The 25,959-nt window shown below is 36.0% G+C and overlaps 1 protein-coding gene across 4 annotated transcripts in view; it reads left to right on the forward strand.

Annotated features, from left to right (window-relative positions):
* Positions 1–25,959, forward strand: part of LAMA2 (laminin subunit alpha 2) — a 379,619-nt gene that overhangs the window by 137,888 nt on the left and 215,772 nt on the right. For all 4 annotated transcript variants that reach the window (XM_083831898.1, XM_083831897.1, XM_083831896.1 and 1 more), the window contains exons 5-12: positions 3,950–4,129; positions 6,352–6,441; positions 8,699–8,816; positions 10,323–10,501; positions 11,883–11,982; positions 19,284–19,444; positions 23,093–23,233; positions 24,587–24,760. In XM_083831898.1, coding sequence (XP_083688024.1) covers positions 3,950–4,129; positions 6,352–6,441; positions 8,699–8,816; positions 10,323–10,501; positions 11,883–11,982; positions 19,284–19,444; positions 23,093–23,233; positions 24,587–24,760 — 1,143 coding nt within the window. The remainder of the gene's footprint in view (positions 1–3,949; positions 4,130–6,351; positions 6,442–8,698; positions 8,817–10,322; positions 10,502–11,882; positions 11,983–19,283; positions 19,445–23,092; positions 23,234–24,586; positions 24,761–25,959) is intronic.

The following is a 25,959-nucleotide window of genomic DNA, read 5'->3' on the forward strand; positions in this document are numbered from 1 at the left end:
CAGTGAGAATAGACACAATCTAAAACACAGGAGATGCCATCTGAATATCGGGAAACACTTCTTTACTGTGAGGGTGACTAATCACTGGCACAGGTTGCCCAGAGAGGCTTGTGGAGACCTGGTCCTGGACAACATGCTTTAGTTCTGTCTGTTGACTACTTGATAAATCAGATGCTGTTCAAAATGATTTTACAAAATGAGAGTATGGCTTTTATTATGGTAACTTTTAGATGTTTTGGAAGGGAATGTGCAATTTTCCCAAAGATCCAATTTGTTGGAATTTAATCTTGGAAGATTTCCTGGTTGGGGAAGAATTTTCTTGGGTTGAAATCTATGTTGTTTTTATTTAGAATTCAAAACAGTTATTATCTCAGTGTTGGAATTAGTAAATAAAAGCTGTTCATAAAATCTGAGCAAAATTTGAGATTGTTCCCCCATGGGGACTTGGATTATCCAAATTAGCAGCCCAGTGGGTAGATTAAAGTATTAATACTTTCCTGGTAGACTCTGGCTGTAGAATTCCTGTGTGCAGCACATGTACATTTAGGGCAGGACATTTCTGCCTTAGCTGCCTGTATGAAAATGAGACTAGTCTCTTCAGGACTCAGAGCTATATATGAAGTATTATGATGAGCCTGAATGACATAACCATAGACAGTTATTGAGGACTTTGTTCACTGGAACATTTTTCAGATCTAATTCAAAAACATTTCGAGAATAAGGGACATGTCATTTTCTTGACTGCAAACTTGCTATTGTGCAAACAATCTTACAAATAGGTGCAGGATTGTTCTGGGAGGTAAGGAAAGAAAGTAAGCTCTTGAAAAACTAAGTGATGTCTCATGGTGAAAGAGTCATACTCTTGAAAAAGAAAAAAAAATGTTACTTAAAATTTAGACTATTTCTGATTAATGACAGATGTTTCCAAAGTACTCTTGGTTTCTTCCTGCCTGTCTTTTCAAGGAGTAGGAACAACTTAGCTGGACACTCTTAGTTGATTCTAAGTGTTTCTAGGGAGAAATTAATGATTTCATCACAGATGTTGAGAGGAGGAGAAACAGAGTAATTAATTTTGCCTGTGTAAACATTTCCCTTTGGATTTATTTTGGTAAAACTATCCAGTTTTAATTTCCTAATCTCAGTGTTATTTTGGTGTATACTTTTGAACATGTGCCACATTTCATGCAGGACATAGCTGCATTTTTTAGTAATTATGACAAATTATTTGTTGTTTTAACATGAAATTGTGAAACATTTAAACACAAGCTTGAAAGACAATATAAATGAAAGTTTTTTTCTTTGTTAGTTTCACCTTGCCAAATAGATTGATCCATGGCACCTTGTAAAAAGGGGTGGCTGTTTTGAAAAATATGCTTTTTTTTTCTAAATAAGTAAATATTTTAATTCTGTAAAACTATTACTCCAAGATTTTTTCCCCAACAGTGCCTTAAGACTAAATTAGTTCTCTCTCTCTCTCTTTTAAAAATATAAATCAAAATATATGACTGCTATTTGTCAACTGTGTCATTTGGGGTCATGTGTCTGTGATTCATATTCTTAACTCTCTCTTGGTACTTACTTAGAACATTACATGGGTTTTCACCTGCATCTTTCTCCGTCCCCCCATCAAAAAAGCTTAATTTTCTCTCTATTTGGACAAGATAGGCAGACTGGCATGCTGCTTAAAGCCATGGTGCTGTTGCCATTACAGAGTGAGAAAGGGAATATTTTCAGCACTACCTTGGGTATACCTCTTCTTTCTCTCTGGCTAGAAATATCAAAGTTCCGTCTTTAGTATTCTACTGTTTTACACCATAGCCCAAATTTGTATCAAACAAACTGTAAGAAAGAAATTTGTTGGATCCTGTTTAAGGAAGGGGGTGATGATACAGAAAAAAAAATGGGAGAGGAGGGAAGATGTCCTTGCCCACAGATTAATGTTATGCAGAGAAGTTTTTCTGTTCTTACTAAATCTGGTTCTGGTTCTTACTAAATTCTGGTTCTTTAGGAAATATTTAATAATTTCCACTGGCCCTCTTGCCATGATCTCCATGCTTCTTTTGAAGTTTACTTTCCACGCATGTTCACCTCTCTCTCTTTTCACTGGGGACCTGAGCAGTTGGCTGTCTTGCTCACCATGTGCTTTTGTCCAGCTTGTAGCCAGACATTTCTCATTCAGGAGCTCCTAATTACTTCCTGTTAGGGTTTTGTTTGTACCCTGTCTTTTTGATAATGTTTTATTCTGTTTGTCTCCTTTAATTTAATTACTTGTAGTCAGGAGCAAAATCGAGTCAGAGCTTGAAGGGAGAGTGCTGTTATGATCTCAGGAGGAGGCAGCAATATCACTTCTTCCTGGAGATAACCTGGCAGAAGCCTAGAGGTGCTGATTCATATTCAGGCAGGATGTGACTGATAGTTGCTCCTGGCAGAGTGCCTCAGAGTGATTTTGTGTACCTGTGGATACAATGGAACAGGATGCTGGATGTTATGAGGTTTAGTGTTACCCTGTTGGTAGTGAAAATAAGTGAGTTAATAGTATCACATAGCCAGTGCAAGACCACAGCTGTTCAATAAGCCTTCTATCCAGTCCTGCAAAAAATCCAGGAAAGGAAGAGCTACTGCTTTGCAGGGAGCAGTAGATTTGCTGTTTCTCTCCTCAGTGTGAGGTAGCCACTGCTGAGTGAGTGCCAGCTGGCATTCTGAATGCAGCTGTTTGCTTAATACAGTGGCAATGTGATCATGTTCAATGATAGAAAATGGCTGGGTAGCCTGACCTTTCACTCGGAGCACTGAGGTAAGCTGCACGACATATTCATCACAAAGAATAAATAATTCTCTTATTCATTCTAATGTTCTGCATGTTTGGCTCAACATCAGAACATCTTTCAGTGTGCTGGCCTATAATAAAAATGCCCCAATTAAAATTTAACACTTCAAAATACAGGAAAATTAATGGTTTCTTTCCTCCCTCCCCCTAGGTGCTCATTAACAATATTTGCTATACCTGACATTTTTCTTCTCATAGGCCTTTTCCAAGAACACTTCTGTAGCAGCCCATCTGTTTTATTTTGTTGATTAACAGCTAGTGTGTGTTGTGCCGTGGTCAGTTAGAAAGGGTTCATCTTGGCAGGAGGGGAAGAAATTGCCTGATTTTGTTGCCTTGCCCTGGGTGCTGCGATCAGAGTCACAGAGCACACATCCAAATTTCTAGTGTTTACAATAGGACAGGCGGAGAAAGGGGGGACAATCTTTACTGAAACCACGGTGTAAGCAGAGATTGGTAGGATCTTTGGAAAAACAAATATTAACAGAGTTTTCAGAGATGATAAAGGCTTTCCTTAGGGACTAGGTGACAACTGTTGCAACCCAGACAATTACTTCGATTTGCTGAGAACAAGATTCAAAGGAAATGATGAACTGTGTAAATGGGAAAGGGGAGATGCTAATGAATGCTTATTTTATCTCATCCAGCTGTTGTAGTTTTCAGTATTTCAAAAGTTACCCTGTCTTTAGAAAACACCTAGTTCTAGTCTTTTGATAACAACTTCTCTAAGTGTGCAAACTGATCTCTGTTGAATTCTGAGTCCCATTCCAAATATCCATTCCTTTAACTCCAAATTTTTGAGCCTTCAGTTGTTCAATACCTGAAAATATTTATTTCAGGCTAGAAGAGGAGGAATGATTTGCTGGCAGCGTGGACATTATAGTAGGGCTTTGTTCTGTGCAGGTTTTTCTACATTTTTTCTGTAGTTGATGAATTTCCTTTGCTCAAATGGGATCAGTGGGTAGTTGGAAAACTTTTTTTGTAGGGAGATCTGCATTATAAAGGATGAAGGTATTTTACATTTTCAAATGCATTCACACAGTGCCTTTAATGATTTCTGTTGTCATAATCATGGCAGCATCGCTGTAATCTAATTCCTTATTGCTTTAATAATTCTGTCTTCAGATTCACACTTCTCTAATCAATGGACGGCCTAGTGCTGATGATCCTTCACGTGCTTTACTGGAGTTCACCTCTGCTCGTTTTATTCGCCTGAGATTTCAGAGGATACGGACACTAAATGCTGATTTAATGATGTTCGCACACAAAGATCCCAATGAAATTGATCCCATTGTTACAAGGAGGGTAAGTTCTGGCAAGACAGTGGAAATGCATGTGTAGAAGTTCTCTTAGAAATGCTGTACTTACCTATGCTTGGCATAGGAAATCTTGGGAGATGATGAGTAGCTCTTTGTTATCTGTCAAAGTCCTGGTCATAAGTAGCGGAGTCCCTCCTCTTCACAACATTTTGTTTTCTTCTCTATAGCAAAAGTCACAGTTTTACATTTTCTGCTTAATGGTGTTATTAACATACAGAACATGTTTACTAACATAAGCATAGAGCTCCTTTTAGTGTAAATATTCTGATATGGGTAATTGGCAAATGGCTTCTCTTAGATAATGTCCTTTTGCCTCCTCTGCTGTTCAATCCTTTGCTGCCTTTAACATTCCTTGAACACTTTCTTTGAGTGTTATTTCTAGTAATGGTACTATTAGTCACAGTAGTGCCTGAATACAACATTTTAGCATTGTTATATGACTGTTGATAACAGTAAAATTTTAGATCCTATTTTAGCTTAAAAGAATAGATGCAGCACTCAAACTCACACTATACCCATCTTCTCCACTGTTACTTGTGCGTGCACAACCCTGACCTCTGTTTTTCCACAATCCATACTTTCTTCCTATGCCATACCTCTCTGTCTTCCTGCTGCTCAAATGCTGCATGTTTTTTTTTTTTGTTGTTGTTGTTGTTTTCTCTGACTTTTCTGAGGCATTCTTAAAAGCTGTTGTATGGGATACATACTTTTCCACATTTTTCCTTTCTGCTCACTTCCTTTTTCTGTTAATCTTATTTTTCTTTTGGAGAATTGAGTACCACTATAGTAAGTCCTCATATAAAGGAGGATTACTGCTATTCTTGGCTTTAATTATTTTCATTTATCAACAGTGAATAGCTGTAAAGAAGAAAATTTGCTTCTTCTGTTCCACTTTTCTAGTTTTCATTCCTTCCTCCAAATACACAGGGTGCTGGCTATTTCTGAAAGTTTGGAATTTGGCATTCTGTTTTGTACTGTAAACCTAGAAATGCTTCCAGTTGAGAACAGTTATTGCGCACCTCACTAATCATGGAAATCACATTTACGTGAGAGTACACATTTAATAATATGATTCTAAGTGAGCAGAATCACAAAAATGGATCTAGTTAAGATTCCAGTTCACATATTAAACATTACCATATACTCATTAAAACCTAGTACAGAATGATCCATAGATTTCTCAAACCAAGAAGGAAAAAGAGCTTCTTTACGGCAAGTCTCCATGAGGCCTTTTAGAGACATTTTCAAAGGAACAAGGATCAGTTGAAACTTGCCATCCTTTTCTGGCTTCTCCTATAGAATACAGTAGACAAGCCACTATTCCACAAAATAGGAAACAAAAGGTAGCCAGAAATGATACCTTTTCTGTATAGTAAAATGTTAATCATGAGTTATGTCAGTTTCTGCTTTGTTTGATATATTTGTTAATGATCTGAAAAAGAGGTTGAACAGAGGAAAGCAAAATTTGAAAATAACATATGTTTGTTTTGATTGCAAATTGTTAAGATGTTACTGGACCCTCACCAAAACAGATGAAAGTGGACAAGATGGCATACAAGATTCACTTTACAAAGATGTGATAATATATGATTATAAATGCCTTTCCGTCCTCCTTCCTTGTTAGGGGTATTAATCTCCACCAAATAAAATCAGAAAGTCATATGTAAGAGCAACAGGTCAAATGTTATTTAAATTTTAGTAAAGAAAAATCTTCCATAGTCATTCAGAAGGCCAGTAATGAAAAACAGTTCTTTTCACAGCCCAGAGAATGCTCAAATATTACTCAGCTAAGGTAAACAAAGGTGTTCTTGTCTGAGCTTTTGTTCTTGTCTTTCTCTCCTCCCCATCATCATGCCTCTTCCTTTTCATGTCTTCTGAAGGGAGAAAATTCTACAGCATTTGACTTTTCATTATCCAGTGTGCATATAGCCTTTTCCTGTGCTTATATTTGGTGTGTGCTGTGTATAAATTGACATGGCTCTTGGGACTTCAAACAAATGGAACTGTGCCAATTTATACCCTTTCATTCACTAAGCCTGAATCTGTTGATCAAGACATAGCTTGGATTACACTGTATACTATATTTGTGATAGATCAAAAAAGAAATAGAAGAGGACCTGACAGTTTTGTCAACAGAAATGAATTCTGTATTTTGGCACCTGCATTTTACAATCCACTTAGCAATTCAATTTCTGTTTTGTCTTACAGTATTACTATTCTATAAAAGATATCTCGGTTGGTGGCATGTGCATATGTTCAGGCCATGCAAAGGCTTGTCCACTTGATCCAGTGACCAATGTATGTATTTTTCTTTTCTTGTTTTTTCTTTTTTTCTTTTTTTCTTTAATGTGCCTTATTCACCAGGTGGAACATGAGAAAAAATCTTGATATTCCTCAGAGTTCTGTTAATTTATGTCTCTCTTTCACCTACAAGAACAGCAATGCTAGGATGTAATAGTGCTGGCAACCAGAAGAATAAACATTCATGCAATGTCAGCAGAGGTTTTCTCTGAAATGAAAAAATAGGTTTCAGATAATTCAGACCATATTCAAAGTTTCCTAGGAAAAACAGAAATTTGGGTAATGTTATGTAGCTGTGGAGGCAAGCACTAAGAGTCAGTTTTTATTATTCTTTTTTGGTATTAATCAAGGTGTTTCCTAAATAGCCTTCAAGTATTTAATCGATACTTGCAAACAAATGATGGCTCTAGAATGGTGCACTTACTATGCGTGAAATATTAATTGAGTGATCAATCAAGCTAGTCTAGAAAATCATGAACCATTTATAATTTATTCCATACATGTAGCTTTCTTTTTGCACCATTAATAAACTCATAGCCAGTATAATTGAAATACAGAAATATAATTTGTTATTGATGGTCCAAATCTATACATATGCATGCACACATCATCACTAATACAGAATTTGCAATCTACTAATATTACTGATGTGCCACACTGTGGGATCTCTTCATATGCTATTCACTCAAGTAGAAGTTTTGTACTATACAACAAAAAAATCTTTTTTGATTGATGACATTAAGCAATTGCGTAGGAACTGATTTTAAAAAAATGAAAGAAATCTTACAAAGAATACATTTATAGTTCTAAGCAATTTCTGCGGATCCTTGTAAAAATTTTACAAATTCCTTGCTTTAATTCTTTGAGGCCTTTTCTGTAATGATTTACATAGCAAGTGATGTACTGTTGTTTCAGACAGTCTTAGTTATCAAACATCAGCATTGTTTCATTGCCATGTGTTAGAACTGGGCCTACCTCAGAAAATAAATGCTATGAGATGAAGGTAGACTTCAGTTCAGGTAGTTTGGCTACTAGATAAAAACACATTTTGACAAGTGCGGTGTTTTGTTTTGCAGGTGACAAATATGTCTTGTCTAACTAATACAAAAATACAATAAGTGAAACAACTGAAGCCTTAGGAGATTTGGGGTATTTCGTTTAGCTCTCCAGGGATACTCTTTAGACGGAGCCATACTAAAACAGGGGGGCTTTGGCTTGTAAAACATTGTGACTTTAATTGTTATCACAATTAATCTTTCCTCTACCAGTGAAAAGAATAAACTTGCTTGAATTTACTGCCTTGCTGTTCTGAAGCACTCCTTAACTTGACCTTGTTTTGCAAAATTCATGCTTTGTGTGGTAAGCAATAGAAATTTCTCCAGGTTAGCTTGCTGCATTGACCTTGAGTGGGCTCACAAGGACCACAGAGAATCCCCTCTAGTGAAAGACTATTGGGAAGGCAATTAGTGTTCTTAATTTCCCCAACCTACAGTTTCTTTCTTTCCCATGCTTCTTCTGTGGCTCAGAGAATTTATGTGTGCCTACAGCAATATTTTCATGCTGGGATTAAGGCAATCTTCTGAGGAACCAAAATGCCACTAAAAGGGTGGTGCTCCTGCTCTCATCTCCTGTTAGTTTAAAAACTCCTGCTGCCCTCACATACAATTTAGTTGTGCAGTTAGAAGGTTACAAGATGAGTTGACTCCTCCAGTAAGAAAAATAAGGTGAAAAGAAAAGATGACTATTTTTATGGGATCAGCCAACAGAATTGATTTCACCGTGCAGCTGCAGATTGCTGCATCTAAGGGAAGGGTAGCAATTGGCTCACCCCTTCTAGCATAAGCTAGCTATCAGGTCAGTTTTCCTGTAATGTGAAGCTGTATCTGAGGGCTATTAGCACTTTGGCTTATTTGCTGTGTTGGTGAACTTTCAGTCTTCCCTACTCCTTGCTTCAGTCAGTTGGAAGTAGATTCTCCTATGTTCTTAGATTCTCCTACGATTCTGTGGCCAAATTCTTTTGCGCCATGGCTGCTTTCTTAAAATTGAACTATTAAGGTTAAACACACACTTCTGTCTCTCAGTAGGTGGATGCAGGATACATAAATGAGTAAAAATGAGTAAACAGAGGAATTACAGAATATAATCATTCTTATTGCTAATGTTTTCATAATTTGAATTGGAATGCAGATTATGTACATGGGCAGATTCTTCAAATCATCACATTTTGTAAATATTTGCTTTTCTTTTAAATTAGAAATCCATCTGTCAGTGTGAACACAACACGTGTGGAGAGACATGTGATCGGTGTTGTCCTGGTTTCAATCAGAAACCTTGGCATGCTGGGACTTTCCTGGTTAAGCATGAATGTGAACGTAAGTTGAAAGCAGGACAGAAGAGGATTACTGTAGCTGCTGGTGAAAACTGAAATCGAGTCCTAAATGATTTTGCAATTTATTTTTTTTTCTTACCACATTTGTTTATGAATCAATTCTTGTTTGCTTATTTAGGCTGGCTGACTCAAAAAAGTCAATAGAAAACTTACATGTAGAATTGTAGTTTTATTGAACTCAGAATATTTCAGTGTAACATGCTGTTTTTGGTGTAGTATGTTTAAAAAAGTTTGTTTTGACTTCCTTTTTTAATGGTTATTTTTACGTTGCTTTTGTTTTGATAAAATAACAGGACTGAATTCTGATACAAATATATATTTTTTTAACTTTTTTTCTTATATTAAACTTTAACAGCATGATTTTTTGTGTGTGTATCCAGTTTTCCAGCATGCAATGAAAACATACCTTGAAATATCACCATTGCTACAGGGTGGGAATTTCATTTTCAGATTTACTGTAGTAAGGATAGCTATAATTGAATGTTAACACCTTACTTTCAAAGGTCATAAATCACTTATATTTTCAAACATAATAAAATATAGGGCTTCATTAGATGTGTTTATTCTTTTCTGCAGCTATATTCTTACCAGGAGTGGTTAAAAATTAATTAAAAATAAAGAAGATATCCCCATATTAAAAGTAGTAAGTGCATATTTGTGTCCTGAAAAGTCTGTTTGCAGAGGTCTTTTTTTCAGTGGAGACTGTCTGCACTGGAATGCACTCTGGAATCAAACCAGAATCTATTTATTTTCATGTTTCATTTTTAAGGGACATTTATTATGCCCTGTTAAACCCTTAGTGAATTGTTGTACTTCCATGATGGAAAGAGTTCCACGGGATCTGGTTCAAATGTCAGGAGAATGACTCCCTACAATACTGATGAGCTTTGAATTTCTCTTTGTATTGAAATTAAAAATTGAATTTTCACAGCAACAGATTATAAGATTAACTCTCCCACATGTGGACCTACAGTCTAAGAGCTCAGATCTGAACTTCTCAAATGGTTTTAAAACTGGGAATCTCTTTTGTTCTGACCCAGTTCTTATATGCGTATGTGAAAAACAAGTGCTTTTAGAATATTTTTTAGCTTTCAAGGAAATTATTTTAATTTAATGCACAATTCTGCTATTTTTATTATGGTTCCTCTTGTGTTTTACATTTCCTGTTTCATGAGCCATATGTGTGTGCTACCAAAAGGTTTCTGGACTATCAATTTAAACAGAAGAAAATAAAACAGAAAGTGCCTAATTAGACTATACGTGTCCACTTCCATACTATCTGAGACAAAATATCAAGAAAAAAATTCAATCTACAGAACTCCAGGCTGCATTTGTGACTAGACTTTTTGTAGCTGAAGTAGGGAATTAATGCTTGAATGTGTTATCTGTTGTATTGTACACACTACAAATGACAGAATGTTGAAAGATTGTCTTTAATACATTAGTAACAGCCAGAAAATCTTTGCTAATACAGTTCTTTCTCTTTTAGCATGCAACTGTCATGGGAAGACTGAGGAATGTTACTATGATCAGAATGTGGCAGACAAAAATCAGAGTTTGAATGTTCATGGAGAATACATTGGGGGTGGAGTGTGTGTTAATTGTACAAGCCACACTGATGGCATAAACTGTGAAACGTGCGTTGACGGTTACTTCAGACCTAAAGGGGTAAATGCATGTTCTGTTGTCACTTCACTGTAATTCTTTGTGTTCAAGCCATCGCATCAGCTTGGAGAGTTAAGTTATTAAAAAGAGATGACATAGTTTGGACTGCCATTTTATGTAGGTTAACTTCTAATTCTGACAGTGTAGTAGTTGCTTTTCACAGCTGGAAATCTGTAGAGTTAACGTTCACAGAAATATGAAACTGAATTGTGTTGATATGAAGGAATGTACTTGAGGTCGGGGCCTCCAGCTAATATTTCAGTTTAAATTAAAGGAGGATGTGGTCTTGTAAACAGAACTTTTGCCTCAGTAATGAATTCCAAGATGTATTATCAAAGATCAAAGAAATATTGTGATATACGATATTGGAGAAAGAGGGTCCATAAATTTTATTTTTTAAATGTAATAAATAACCACTGAAATTCTATAGTGTCCCATGAATGCCTTTCATTTTTAGTGCAATAGATTTTTTTAATTTTTATTTTTTTTTGTATTTCAGCATATAAGGCTGTATTTTCATCTAAAATGAAGCTGTCAGAAGATGCACATTATATTAAGTCATACTGTCAATATGGGCTATGCCTGTGCTTTAAATAGCTACACTATTAGTATGTGCTTAAATTCCTGATATTTTGTCTGTGTAGTTTCAGTTGAGTAAATCATGGCCTTAGTCTGATTGCTTTTCAGTCCTCAAACACAGAAAACGTCAGCAAATCACAATAATTACATTCTTCCAGATACACTGTTTTTTTAGCCTTAGAGCTTGTAGAAAAGGAGTGCTGATCTCTTCAACAACAGGGAACTTGATTTTTTCATCTGAATCAGGTTACCATCCAACTAATAGGGATTATATCTCTATATTTGTAAAATGTATGTAGAGTATATAGATATAAATAGCTTATGCAGGACTTCTAGTTTATATCCCCAGTGTTGTATTAGACTAAGTTTTTTTTTTGTTTGTTTGTTTTTGTCTGAGATAACCTTTTCAAGAATGAAAGGAAATTGTTCCATTGTCTAGTGTTCACTTTTCTTCACTTATCCTTTTTGTTCAGTTACTAACTAAATTCAGTTAGTTATTTGAAGGACATTGACCAGAAAAACTGAACTGTTTGCCAATTTTACTTTAGGTAGTGACTGTTTAAAATCTACTTGATTACAATTATTGCTTTTAATGATACAAGGGTCCATTATTATCAATTTACCTGTTCACTCCTTTTAGTTGAAAACCCAATTATATCGAAATTACTTACATGTTTCTAACAGATATCTAAAATGGAATATTAATGTCTAGACTGCATGAGCTTAGTTAGGCAACCATCCCATTTTTGTTACAGTACAAGCTTTAAAGGTAAGACTTTGTTTAGTAATATCTCTGTTTTTATAGGTATTGCCAGATAGCCCAGATCCATGCCAGCCATGTTCCTGTGATCCAAATGGGTCTTTACATGAAAACTGTGTCAAAGATGAGAAACATGCAGAAGGAGGTAAGATCCCCAAAAGATAATGATATAAACCTGGTCATAATAATGATATAAATCAGCAGTGGTCAAAGAAAAGCTGAATTTTATTTGTCTTTCCCTGTGCTATCTCTTAAAGAAAAATTAAAAAATCACAGGAGATATTTTTTAAGTTTACTCATGCAAACAATGATCCACCTGCATACTTAGGATAATTTTCTTTAGATTTTATATTCCCAAATTTTCTGAGGCTTCCTTCATATTCATGGCTTGTAAACATGAGTACATTTGGGAGAGTTTTGTCCATGGAATGTTAGAGAATTTTGGCTTTAAAGAGCTTTATTCTTTTACAGCAGAGATTAAAGCTAGTACAATCATAATCTCTTCATCTCTTTTCTTTGCCATACATATTTGCATTTGAAACCTAGAAAAAATCTGCTTGAAAGGTGTCATATTTATGTGCCATCTGTATTATTTATGTAGGATTACAAGCTCTTTACCATAGCCCTGAAAAAAGCTATCTGCAAATAGATAATAATTTTCTTTCTTGTGCTTTGGAAACAATGGATTGCAGTACGGTTCTGGTCGTTTTGCTGACCAGCCTCTGAAAATATTGTAGGAAGACAACAAAACTGAAGGTCAGTTCTTAACAGGTGTTTTTATTGGGCTAATTACATTAATATCTGTTGATGAGATATAGTAGCAATCTTTTTCTTGAAATAGAGATCAATGAAAACTATACTATAACAACTACATAGTGACTATATCAGTTCATAGAACTAAAGTTTCTAGATACAATGATGCTGCCTGATTACTGTCACAGTGGTATATTGTGCAAGGGTGACCATGACAAGCTGCCAGTTGCCCACCTAGCTGCTCTGTTACTCCCCCTCCTCAAGAGGATGGGGTCAAAAATAAGACGAAAAATCTCATGTGTCAAGATAAAGACAGGAAGATCGCTTACCAATTACTGTCACAGTCCTGGGGAAAATTAATTTTATTTATTGCCAATTTTAATAGGTTTGGGTAGTGAGGAACAAAGATAAAAAATAAAGCAGCTCCGCTTCCCAGGCTCACCAACACTCCTTCATTCCCAGCTGCTCTGCCTCTTTTTAGTGAGTCTTTAGGAAGTGTTCCCCGAGGTGTCCACCCATGGCTGCTGGGCCTGGCCATGCCTGGCAGTGGGGCTGTTGGAGTGGGCTGGGACTGGCTGTGTTTGGCATGGGGCAGCCCCAGCCCCACCTCACAGAGGCCCTGCAGCCCTCTCAGTCCCAAAGCCTTGCCGCCTGGACCCCATACAGTTTGTCACACAGATGGATAGGAAAGACCATGGAAGCAGATGAGAGATGCATCCCAAAGGTAGAAAAGCACAGCAAGACCGTGTGATGTCTCTGTCAAACCTGTGGGAGAGAGTGGAGAGGTTACAGATGTCAGGCTTTACACAACAAAGAAAACTCTTATACTGTTAAATAGGACAACTTTTATTCAAACATTTTCCACTACAGACATTCAGTGCTTTTGTAGAATACTGAGACTACAATTTTGAAATGGAAGGAGGATTAATTCAAAGAAATGCAGTGTCCCACCTGTGTGTTAAACAAGCCTGTCTGGTCTCTGGGTTCCTGTCTGTTACCGCTACAGCCTTTCTTTTCACACCTTCAGTCCTGACCACTGTAAGGGTCATTCTGCAGGGGCCTGACAGCTGAAAAACAGTTAATAGACAGGCATTCAGCCTGTCATTTAATGAGAACAGGGAAGCAAAAAGATAATGATGCTTTTCCATCTTGTTTGGTTGTCAGTAACAGTGTCATTAGGAGCTTTCATAATGTCTTATTCTGGCCTCTGAGCAATGAACAGATCTAAACCCCCTTATAGTTTCTTTGTACATCTGCTTACACTTTCTAAATCTGACTGGCTTGCTGATGGGTGGTACTACCAAATTCCAAGCAAGATCCATGCAAATTTATTACATTCAGCACATCTTACCCAGAATTTTGTGGTACTCTACTTTAACTCCTTATTTCATGTATCTCTTTCTGCCTTTTCAATCCTCTGGTCTTGTTGCTGGCAAATTCTTCTCTTGCCTCTTCCTATTCCTAGATGTCTCTAGGAAGGGAATCAAGCTCCTGTTTGGACCCCTTCTTTCCTTTCTAGCTTTTTCTCTACTGTTTTCACCATCTAATCTAAAGATAGTTAACTGTGTCTTTCTAATAAATCAAGGGATGTTTCATGCCATCATCTTGAAGGTAATGTATCCAGAATTTGATTCTCTCCCTCTAATTTTCCTCCTTTCACCTTTATTAGCAAGCAGCCAGTCCTGGTCGTCTAGTTCCAGGCATTCAAACAAGTTTTGTATCTCAGCAGTTTTTCCAATCTCGAGTATCAGTGGGGGTTTTTTTGTGTTTTTTTTTTTTTCCCCCACAAAATTAAAACTCTTGTCTTTTTTCAATCCTGACTGTAACAAAGTTCTTCTGATCTTCCTGACGCTCAGTTGATTTGGCTAAAGATGGTTAGAGGCCTGTTGCTTTTAAGCACATTAGAGTATTCTCTAATACTAACAAATTTATGCGCAATACCCTGATAGAATTCTTTTTACTCTGTATACTCCTCACCCTCAGCCACAGTTGGGTTTGAAGCACCAGGGAGCCTTTATAAAAGAAAGGCTGGAAAGCATAATCTGTCTGAGGAAATCTATCTATTCACCTATGAACCAGAATGAATATACACTGGGCTGACTGAATACATCTCAGAGTTTGCTGGCTGGTTGTTTAAGGAGAAATTGTTTGCTTGGTGTAAGATGGAAATATATTTCTTAGAAGTTTGGTAAGCAACCCAGTCTGGAACATTAAAATGCCTAAACTAAAATGGAAATATGGTAATCATCAGGGATATAAAGTTGCTGTGAACAGTTATCAATGAAAATAAAGATGAAAGCTGCACATTCTCTATGTGTTTCAATACTATAGGTACATAACAATTAAAATGGAGCTTTGTAACTAGTACCATATATAGATGAAGTGCAACGAGAGGATTTATAAGGCTACATCTGTAGTCATCATCAGGTTTGGGTAGATAAGAGAAGGGCATAAAGGAATCACTTTATACTTGACCAAGCATTGTTTCTGGAGAAAAAGAAATATTTCTATATTTTAAGCATCTATAATTTCCATTTTGCTTAGCTTAATATAACTTTGTCCTCACATATTTTACCAATCATTCTAAAATGAAAGATTATTATTCTAAATTGTATTGTATATTTTTGGTTTTGAGTCCCGAAGAATGCTTTTCAAATGTTCTTTCATAGCAACGTTATACGGTATTTTCATGAGTAATGTGGAAGAATGTTAGAGCCAGAAACAATGAGTCAACAGTATGTTTATAAATTATGGTATTGATAAAATAAACTGATGAAAACATTGCCGGGTTTTGTACCTGACAGGCAAGAATGCACTGAATTTTAAAACAAACTTGTCCACCCATGTTCAGTCCATCATAATAATAGGTAAAACTGACCACTGCTGACACTGTGATCACTTGCAGTTGTCCACTCAAAAGTGAAGATGGAGTCTATACATTCTGAACTACTCTAGACTCCAGTAATTAGACTTTCTCAGTAAATCAATACTCTTGTTTTAAGATGTAGTGGCTGTATTTTAACAAATAGCTATTTTAATTGTCTTTTAAGTACCTGTAAGATCTGTGAAGTTTGGAAACTTGCAGATTTTCATAATTTAGATGCTATCATGCACGGAAGTTTTTCCCTGCTACCTCTTTATGTATAATATAATCCCAATGACTGGTCTTTATTTTTGCTGAAAAACTTTCTCAGACATTGTAAGATAAACAAGGTTCAGACATTTTGATCTTTATTCAGCCTCCATAGTGCTTTGCTTAGCAAGCAGTCCCACTGAATTCCATGAGATTATTTCTGGAGTGTGTACGCTGTGGAACAGGACTGAGAATGCCAAGGCCAGACTTTGGATTGCAAGTTTTTTCAAGGAACTGATGCATGCTTTTGCATGAATTTATTTTTGTATAGAGTGGTAGGCTGTGAGGAAACTGATTGATAAAGCTCGTATTTCAAGATGACTCATCCTCTAGGATGAACTTTTAAAGCCTCTGTACACTCAAAGATAGGACAGAAAATGATAATATTCCAGTAGAAAACAGAGAAAAACAGCTTCAACAAATAAAACCCTATTCAAACAAGACCTATGAAGAAATAGACCTAAAGCATAAGATGTACTTCTACTGAAATGTTAGTTCTTTACAATAACAACCACAAAAGAAAGACCTGAAACACCTGCCCTAAATCAGAATGTAATTACCCTGTCGACATAATGAGCACTACAGAGGCTTGGTAAAAGATAAACAGGGAGACACTGACAGGAATTTTCATGCTACGTAGAAATGAGAGCCTAGATCCTGCCAGCGTGATAGTGTTGTAAATTAAAGAAGGCACTGAGCCAAATAAGAAATATGGACTTAGCATGTCACATAAGAGCTAGAAGAATATATGATTGCTAGTAGTCTCCACAGTTTCCTCTCTCTCTCTGTTGCGGCATGTGAAGTCTCTTAATAGACGGATATCAACTATGGTACATACTGCATAAGAAAGGGGGCTGGTGACAGTGGAGTTTCCAATCCTGGTCTCACCCCCAGTTGCAGAGAAAGAAAAGAGAAGAAAGGAAGGTTCTTGATGGGGCACTGAAAAAAAAGTGGCTAGATGAGAGGGTCACTCAGAAATTTGGAAAGCAGCTGGGCCATAGGCATCAAAACCCATGGAGCACATGGTTTAGTGATAGTAAATAACACAAAGACTTCATGTACTGAAGTTCCATATATAATTAGTATAGATCAAGAAGGTGACAGTTAATATGATGCACTACAGGAGATCAAAGAGGTGACAATGTCAGAGAAGACAGACTGAATTTTATCACTGTACAGATTAACAAATAATATAATTTTAAACTCCTATAGGTGACTGCTTCTTCAAAAATCTAGTTAGAGAAACTATAAAAAGAGAAGCAACTCTGTATTTATGCATGAGTTTTAAAACTTGGTTCTTGAAGAGCCTTCAAATTCAACATTCTGGGAAGAATGAAAAGGCCTCCCTAAAGAACAAATTAATTAAAACAAGTAATCTTTTAGAAAGAAAATCAAAATAAACAATCCAAAGATTCTTAGCCTTAGCCTTAGCCTGGCAAGCCTGCCTATTAGACACTCAGAGAAGATGCATTCTTCTAATTCTAAATGGTTCAAGCGACATAACTAAGCTAGAAAAAATATATATCTATTTAAATGCTAAAAAGAATCTCCCTGAACAAAAATAAAATAAAAATTATCCAACAGGGGATAATAGTAAAGGACATAAATTGTGACAAATTCTGTAAGGTCATGCACTTAGTCACACGTTAAAATATTAGGAATAATTTGCTAAATGCTTAAATGTTGCTAAGAAGTACTTCAGATAAATTGGAATCTAAAAGACTGCTAGACACTGAAATTCAGTAGTAGTTAAATATGATTAAGGTATAATCAATTTATAACTGGAGATCTCAAGAAAGAAAAGGACAGACAAATTCTTTGTATCAGTGAATAGAAGAGCTCAGGAAACTTCCCACTTGAGCATCTTTGTTCATGGGGACAAGTTGGAAGAAATGTCTCTCAGAAGTGTCAGTTTTAGAGCAAGCTGATAAATGAATAATAATAAAAATTCATTAGGCATATATGATATTTATCCATGGCTTCAGGGCATAATTAAAAATGAAGTTGCTGAAGCATTATATATAGTTTATAGTACTTTCTAAAATCCAAGTTAATATTATATAAATATGAACTGTTTATCTAGTTACTAAAAGAAAGGTGGAGGGTTCCAGGAAACTAAAATTCAGAGGTCTGGTTTCTGTATCAAACAAATCAGTAGAACTAAAATAAAGGATTTATATGATTAATGACCTGTGGCTAAAATGGGCTAAACTCCAGAGCAGGTTTTTTGTTTTTTTTTTTTTTTTTTTTTTGTAGAAGACAGTGTGCCTTATTACTCTGTTTGAAGGAGTCAATAAACATGGGACCTAAGTCTATTTTGATTAATACTGGATTTTGATGTTCAAAAAGTTTTCACAAAGACCTTCACCAAAGACTGTGATAGAAGGTGTAATAGAATGAGGAAGAAAGGTTCTGTCATGGATGAGTACTTGGTTAAGAAAATAAATGGACCATTTTCACAGTGATGATCAATATGAAGTGCTGAGAATATTCATATTTAACCTGGAAAAGGGACGAGTAGGAAGGTGACAAAGTTTGCAAGTACAAAATCTTTTAGCACAGAAAAATGAAAGAACTGCAAAATGTTCAGAAAGATCTCAAGATAGTCAGTGGATGGGCAATAAAATAACTGATAAAATTCTGTAGCAATTAAATGAAAACCAGAACAGAGAAAAAAAATAGTTCTACTTATACATTGATTGTAGTGATTTCTGAATTAGGCATTAGCAGTTGCAAAACAGCTCTTAACAATTACCTTGGACTGTGCCCTGGATGTATCAGCTCAGTGCTGACTTAGCAGTAGTAGGAGCTCAACACAGCCTTAGGAAACAACTGATGTTTTAAAAACAAAACTGAAAAAATTGCCATATGATTCATAAGTCCACACTATATCCTGCCTTTTCCTTAAATAATTTATTAGAACTGGAAATGGTGCAGGGAAGGACAATAGGGATTTTCAGCTATACAAAGCAGTTTCTTTGCAAAGAGATATTATATAGGCTTAGCAGTTTTTGGCATAAAATTGTCATGTGGGATATGGTAAAGATACGTTGAAATCACAGATTACATGGAGAATGAGTAGGGAATGGTTACGTGCTGTTTTCTATTATATGACATTTAAAGGGCAATAAATATAGATTTAGCATACATCAGTGTTTTATTTCACACTACACATGGCTAAATGCACAAGTTACTGCTAGAGAGCTTTATGGATTCTGGAAGTAAAAACATATTCAATGTCAATTAGGCAATTTAATAGAAGTTTTTTCAGGGATTATTAGATGCAAGAGTTTAGGGATAAGTTTCAGCTTAAAAGATCTCTAATATTCAGATTTCTGGAAGCTCAGAATTCAAATAACTATTCACGTTTTCTGTTCTTATTTGCTTTATTCTGGCTGCTCTCAGACAGGATAATGAGTTAAGTAAATATATGGTTGATCCAGTGTCAACGCCTTTATGTTACACCTATGGAAGATGTTGCTTTGAGCACTCTAACACATATATTTGATAACAATAATGATAAATTAAATGTGTCTCATGCATTTTCCCTCTTCCTGTAGATATGTTGCCTGGTTTCTGTCACTGCAAGATCGGCTTTGCAGGAGAACACTGCGATAGATGTGCCTTGGGTTATGTAGGATATCCTGACTGCCAGCCCTGCAACTGCTCACTGAAAGGCAGTATGAATGTTGACCCTTGTGTAGGTCTCTGCATCTGTAAGGTATGGATGTTTAATTCTTCTGAGCTATAAGAAAATATTAATGATACTGAAAGACTGCAATCACTGGTGTTCTATCATACAGTGGTGTTCCACTATCCTACCTAGCTATGTTAATGTCTGTGGCAGTCACTTCCCATAGAACACTTGTTCTTGGTCCTGTGAAGTCTTAGATTGTCCTGTGTACTCTTAGTACTCTCTGTAATTAAAATAGGTATCTAGTAGCATGCTGCCTGTCATATAATCTGCAAGAAAGGGACACTTAAGAAGCTTGTGAATTGTTTTCAACTCTCGCTCCTCACTACTCGGAAATGGTACGTTTAAAGTATTGTGGGCTCCAAAGCTTATCTGTAATATGACCTCAAAAAAGAAAATCCATTGAACTGATGGTGTACTAAGACAACAAAAAAGTTGCATTTTAAGTGTTGTCATTAGGGATTTAATCCTCTCTTCTTGCTAAGTTCCATACTGAGGGCATTCTTTCTTGCCTTGGAATGGTTGCTTAGAAATCTCTAGAATATTTAGGTTTTATTTGTTTGTTTTTTAAATCATCCTTTCTATACAATGATTTTCTTAATTTATGGAAAGAAGGTTTAAGAGTGGTTTTCTCTGTGTTCCTTTACTCACCTCCAGCAAATTATATATTGATATTATATCAAAAGAAAACACTTCTAAAAACACGTGCATCTACTTCTTACAAAATACTGTGATACAAGTAATGCTTTAGAAATGGTGGTCTGTAAGTCATTCTTTAGTAAGTCAGCACACATATGCCCAAAGGACAATTTACTGTGCAGTGGGTCAGTTTTTGTGTGTCATACTTGTGGGAGCTTCCTTCCAGCTTTTAGGTAACAGAATTAGACAGAAATGTGAATTTAAAAATACTTACATTATGTCCCTAAGTACAAAAATGTACAAGAAATACTTCACTCTTTCAGCTCATGCTGCATACACTCATTAAGCTCTGGTGTGACAGCTGAACAGCACTGAAATCTAATCAGAGAATTACCCTTACCCTCACTTTATGTAACAGTCACATGCTTTCTGTCAAAAATAAAATCTAGCCATATCAGAGTTCTAATTTCTTGGCTATCAAGTCTATAAGATCAGAGTTTATTATATTCTGACTTGAAAGACTGGTGAAGATGTCATATGCTAAATACAAGATAACTACTGCTGAATGGTTCTTACTATTATGACATTATTTTTGTAATACCAAACAAACAGGGAATAGAGATACTGTTCCTATCCCAGGGAGTCCACGCTTCTGGTGACCTCCTTCCTGGTCATCCTTTGTCTCCTTTCCATTCCTCTAACCCCTTTTTAAGTGCATATGGGGGGAAAATGATACCCACTGCAGATAGCTGAGGTACTGATACATACCCATTTATTTTCACTAGCAATCTTCAAATTCAAATCAAAGCAGATTACGATCAAAGGGACCCTGAAATCACCAGATTAGCTATGCTCCATAAGAAGAATAAAGTGGGATGTCTGGACAAGTTAAGAGCAGGTCTGAGGAAAAATGCTTCCCTTCTTTTAATCATGTCTTTCAATTACATACAATGAGCTCTGAAATTTATTAAAGATAGTTTTCTTGTTGAGGAAATTGACTGCTGAAAAAGTTCTTAGGATGAGTATCAAAATGTTACCAAGTGGTCACGAGGTTGTTATCTTTGCCACATTAGCCACAGGAAACTGAAGTCTAAAAAGGTGAGGCACAGGTAGAAATGCCTGTTTTACACTGATTGAGGCGGAAAGCTTCCTGAAGGTATATGGTCAAAGTCTCATTTCTGTTAGTTTAAAACTGGACTGAACAAATTATTAAGAAACAAATTAGTCTGTAGAAAGATTGCTTCTTTGGCTGAAGGGTAGGTTAGATATCTTTTCCAATTTAGAGTTTTATGTGTCTATTATTCAGCAAATTTGTTATCTACTCAAAAGAATTATGCAGGTTTTAAGCACTGAAAAGCTGCCCTACTCTGCTTGTGACTGCAGAGTAGGACAGATTTTCATTTAAACAAAAACTCTTGCTTTTCAGCTCTCTCTCTTCTTTTATTTATTTATTTATTTATTTATTTATTTATTTATTTATTTATTTTCACCTTCCCAATGTATACACACCAAGCACTTCAGCAAGGTCTGAAACTTTTAGGACCAGAGTTCTTGGTTGTTGTTTCTAGAATTGTGTAAGAGCATTTGTATGCCTGCAAGCTCCCAGATTTTATCCCACGGTTACTTTTCAAACGAAGCATGAATAGCTGGGTGATTTTATCATACCTATGACAATAATATGCATTAACCCTAAGATTGTTGGTGAAAATGTAAAAAATACCATCATTGAAATTAATGAGGTGTCAAAGGTAAAAGTTACTTACTGACGGCCTTGAGTTGTACTAAAAAGATTTTTGGTTTGTTGAACAGACTGTATACGATGTTATTGAAAGGAAGAATAGAAACAATACAGTGATAGAGAGAGCAAAGATATTTTGTTATATGTGTTTTTAATGTGTAAGTAGTGGTGAAAACCTATTTATATTTTTGTTTGATCTCCTTCTTTGTCTTTACCCTTTCCCCATTATTGACCTTCTTAATCCATCTTTCTCCCCATAGCTTTGCCTTATCTTCTCCATCTTCGCTACATCCTAGCCAGAAGGCTATCAAATGGCTTTTGATGAACTTATTTCTGAGCAGTATATTTCAAGCAAGCTTAGACTACACAGCGTGGGCAGAATTTTCATAATGTTTTCGTTCTCTGTTGACTTGGAGCCCATAGTTTTGTCCTGTGTGCATACTGTAGAGCACTATTTCCAGGATTAGATAAACTGTATATAACACTTTTGAAAAGGAAAGAGTTTTCTGGCCTTTCTTGGGAAAAAAAAGATATATATGTATATATATATTGAATTTCTAAGCACATGCCATGGCACGAACCTTTTGCAACATACTTCTAGCTAGCTTTATCTTCATGTATAGGACAAACTGATTAATTGGGCAAGGTAGCAGGACTTTCTTCATGTTAGCTTTCTAAGAAAAAATGTAATTACTAAATGCTAAGTTTAGAATATATTTCATGTACGTTTAGTGCCTGCTTTCCACATGGAAGAGTTTGCAGATCTGGCTGTTTGGCTGGCAAACATATGTGGTTATGGAAAGAGAAAATGCAGCCCTTTTCACACTTGGATTTAGCCTGGATTCAGCTCTAAGCAATAGACCACTGAAAAACAGATATGTTGAATGACTTCTACAACTAATACTGTGTACCTGTAGTTTGTGTCGATTGTGAATGCTGATTTTATCAGCCATATGTACAAACTGAGGTTGGCATGTGTCCCATACTTCCTTCCCTTTTCACTCCCTTAAGCATGCAAGAGATAAACTTTATTATTCCCTGAAATCAAGTGCATGTATTCATGCAGAAGAAGAATTAAAAACCTTACGGTGTCCAAATTCTGTGTTCTGTTATTTATGTGCAGGTGTAGTAACTTGTTGTATAAAGGATATAGTTCTAATATTTACAAATAAGAACAGTGTTTCCTATAAATGTCTTTTTAGTCCTGCATCAAAGCAAAAAAGAGTATAAAGCTGCTTATCTCAGGTTCTCATCTGTGACAACTAAAGTAAGTAATATAATCTAACATGCATTTTCAGGAACATGTTGAAGGAGAAAACTGTGATCGTTGCAAACCAGGTTTCTTCAATCTGCAGCAAAATAATCCCAAAGGCTGTGAGGAATGTTTCTGCTCTGGGAAAACAAATGTCTGCACAGACTCTCACTTCACCTACAGAAGTGTAAGAAAAATCCTACCATATCAGTATATGCCATTGGTTTTGTGTTTTTGTATATTCTCACTGTCCATTGTCAACAGAGTGCATCTTACTATAAAATCATGTGTGGTTTTTTTGTGCCCCATACATCTTGTCATTTATCGAAAAGAAAAGGCTTATAAATTATATTTGCTTCATTGTGAAAAAATTCTGGAAGAAGTGCAGTTGAATAGTGAAAATTTCAAAATAAGTTATAAATGTCACAAATGAAGCCATGTGCATAAACACAGTCCAGGCGTATGCAAACATAATCAGTACTTAGTTAAATGCGATATATACATAGGGCGACCACTTTTACAGGTCATTATTAGATTTCTAGACCTGAAATAATTAAGAATTTTGAAACATTAGATGTACAACAAACAGCTTACATAAGGAGAAGGGATGCCTTACTGGGGGCATTTTCAGTGAACTTCTTTTGCTGCATCCCTAGGAAAATATGTGGAAGTGAGAAGAACCTACTGTTCTTATTTATACTGTAGAAAAATGTCTCTAGCATGCAAATGTACTGTAAACTTTATATTAGTTCTCAAAGCTTAGACACTGCTTCTACTGTAATGGTTGTATGCTACATATTCACGTCTGCAGATCTAGTTTGGGAAATATGTTCCAGGTCTGGTAGCTCCTGGTCTCAGCGGCATTGTATGCTGGAAATCTGAGTAAAATCATGTGCCTGGTGTGCTCATTTACATGCCAGCATCTGGAAAAAATTCCAGCCCACAGCTGAGCTATTTTATTGTTCTGGTTGTATCCAGGCTCCGGAAGCCATTCTCGTATGAACAGTACGCACTTCACTGCTGATTCAAAAACTCAAGTTCTGGTGCTTTCAGCTTTGTTTTGGCTTTCTAAAAAAGTGTATATTTAAACTTGAAAGTTTTAAGGCTTTATAATAAAAAATTATTATGAATTAAATAGTCTACTACAATCAGAAAATGTGCATCCATTTGTCAGCTCATCTTCTGTGACTGATATTATTTATTGTAAACTTGTACAATGTTTGGAGGAATTATGCATAAGATTGTAAGATAGAATTTCTTCCTCTCTCTGGATGATGCAAAACAGTGAAAGCAAATACTTGCATACAATACATACTTCAGACAAACTGCTCGGGAGTTATAACTCCCAATTGCAAACAATAAGGTAATTTTTTATTGTTATTACCCTTATATTTCCTTAGCTTTTGAACTGCTATTAATCATATAAAACACAGTCAATTTTTTAAAAATGGAAGAATGAGAGGTTTTGACTATTGAAATGACTGATGTCTTGATTCTGACTGTAATGTGTTTTGTTTTGTTTTATTTTCTGTCATCATAGATAGAAGACATGAATGGCTGGTATCTAGCTGGCTTACCGGGTCTCATCAGAGTTACTCCCAAACAAAAGAATAGTGGTGGACGTCAGCAGCTCAGCATCAGCAACGTGGCTGCACGTAAAGTACTGCCACAGACATATTACTGGAGTGCACCCAGTTCTTATTTGGGCAACAAAGTAAGTGCAGATGGTGCTTGCCTAAATGCTAATTTGATTTACTGAGAGAGAAAAGAAGTAAGGCTTTGAAGGGAATTGATGGAAGATTAAGTTGGATAGCTATTTGACCAGCAAAAGTGCAAGTAGAAAGGAATGAGGCATATGGAGTGTCCTTGTGAGGCAAAAAATATATGCAGAGAAAATTAACTAAGTATCTTTGACCTTGAGCCCTTTTTTGGCTTCTGCTGTCAGGTATTAGAGTAGTCTGCATAGTCTGCAGCATTGTTTTTTGAATGAATTAGCTGGTGTGCAGTTCAGCTTGTCCTGTTCTCTTCCCACCTTGTCCTCAGCTTTGAAAACCCATTCCCTCATCTGCTTTTCATAGATGCAAGTTGTGTATCAGATGTTGTGGGGGTGTGTTACAAAACTTTAATGTTTGGCAAGAAGCTTGTGTGGGGAGCTGTCTGCCCTAGAACTTGGAAAATGCTGTTGTGAGCTCTATGCCAGTTCAAATGCATATAATTATCCAAGTCTACACGTGTGTATGTGTGCACATACACACATATTCATGCCTTGCAGGTTTAAGGCAAATATTTGCTTTCTAAAGTCTTGGGTGCCTTTGTGGTCTGCCTTCTGGGCTTTTCACCATTAAGACGTCTATCATAGATCATACCTTCAGGCAAACCTCTCTCTCTCTCTCTCTCTCTCTCTTTTTTTTGTTTTTTGGCCAGAGTGTAAAACTGAGGACTGAACGAGTCCTAAACATTAAGAAAGCTAAACAGCTTTCCATTTTCCATAATCCCAATTATGATAAAATGTTATCTGAAATGCTAACCCTAACGCATGAGCATATTTTCCACTGTGGTCTCTTAGAGCTTGTCAACTTCTTATTTATTTATTTTCTTCCTGCTGGCTGAAAATCAACATGACAGAAGGTAAGTGAGCATGTGGAAACTAAATAGCATTATTCCAAAGAATTGGGCATCCTGTTCATGGCTATAAATTGTTAAAGATAGCCAGGCTCATTTAGTTGGACAAGGGAGAGTTTTTTCTACAGTTTTCCATACCTGGTGAACTTACCCTGTGATATGAATTGATACTTTTACAGACAGAATTTCATCCTGCTTCTGTTCAGAGAGCAAAATAATAATAAGAATGTGCACAAATCATTTGAATGTGGAAGATATTTTTTCAGTGTAATTTGGAGGTCCTTTGTGGTT

Source organism: Anser anser, assembly GCF_964211835.1.
Source record: "Anser anser genome assembly, chromosome: 3".
Taxonomy (NCBI): domain Eukaryota; kingdom Metazoa; phylum Chordata; class Aves; order Anseriformes; family Anatidae; genus Anser; species Anser anser.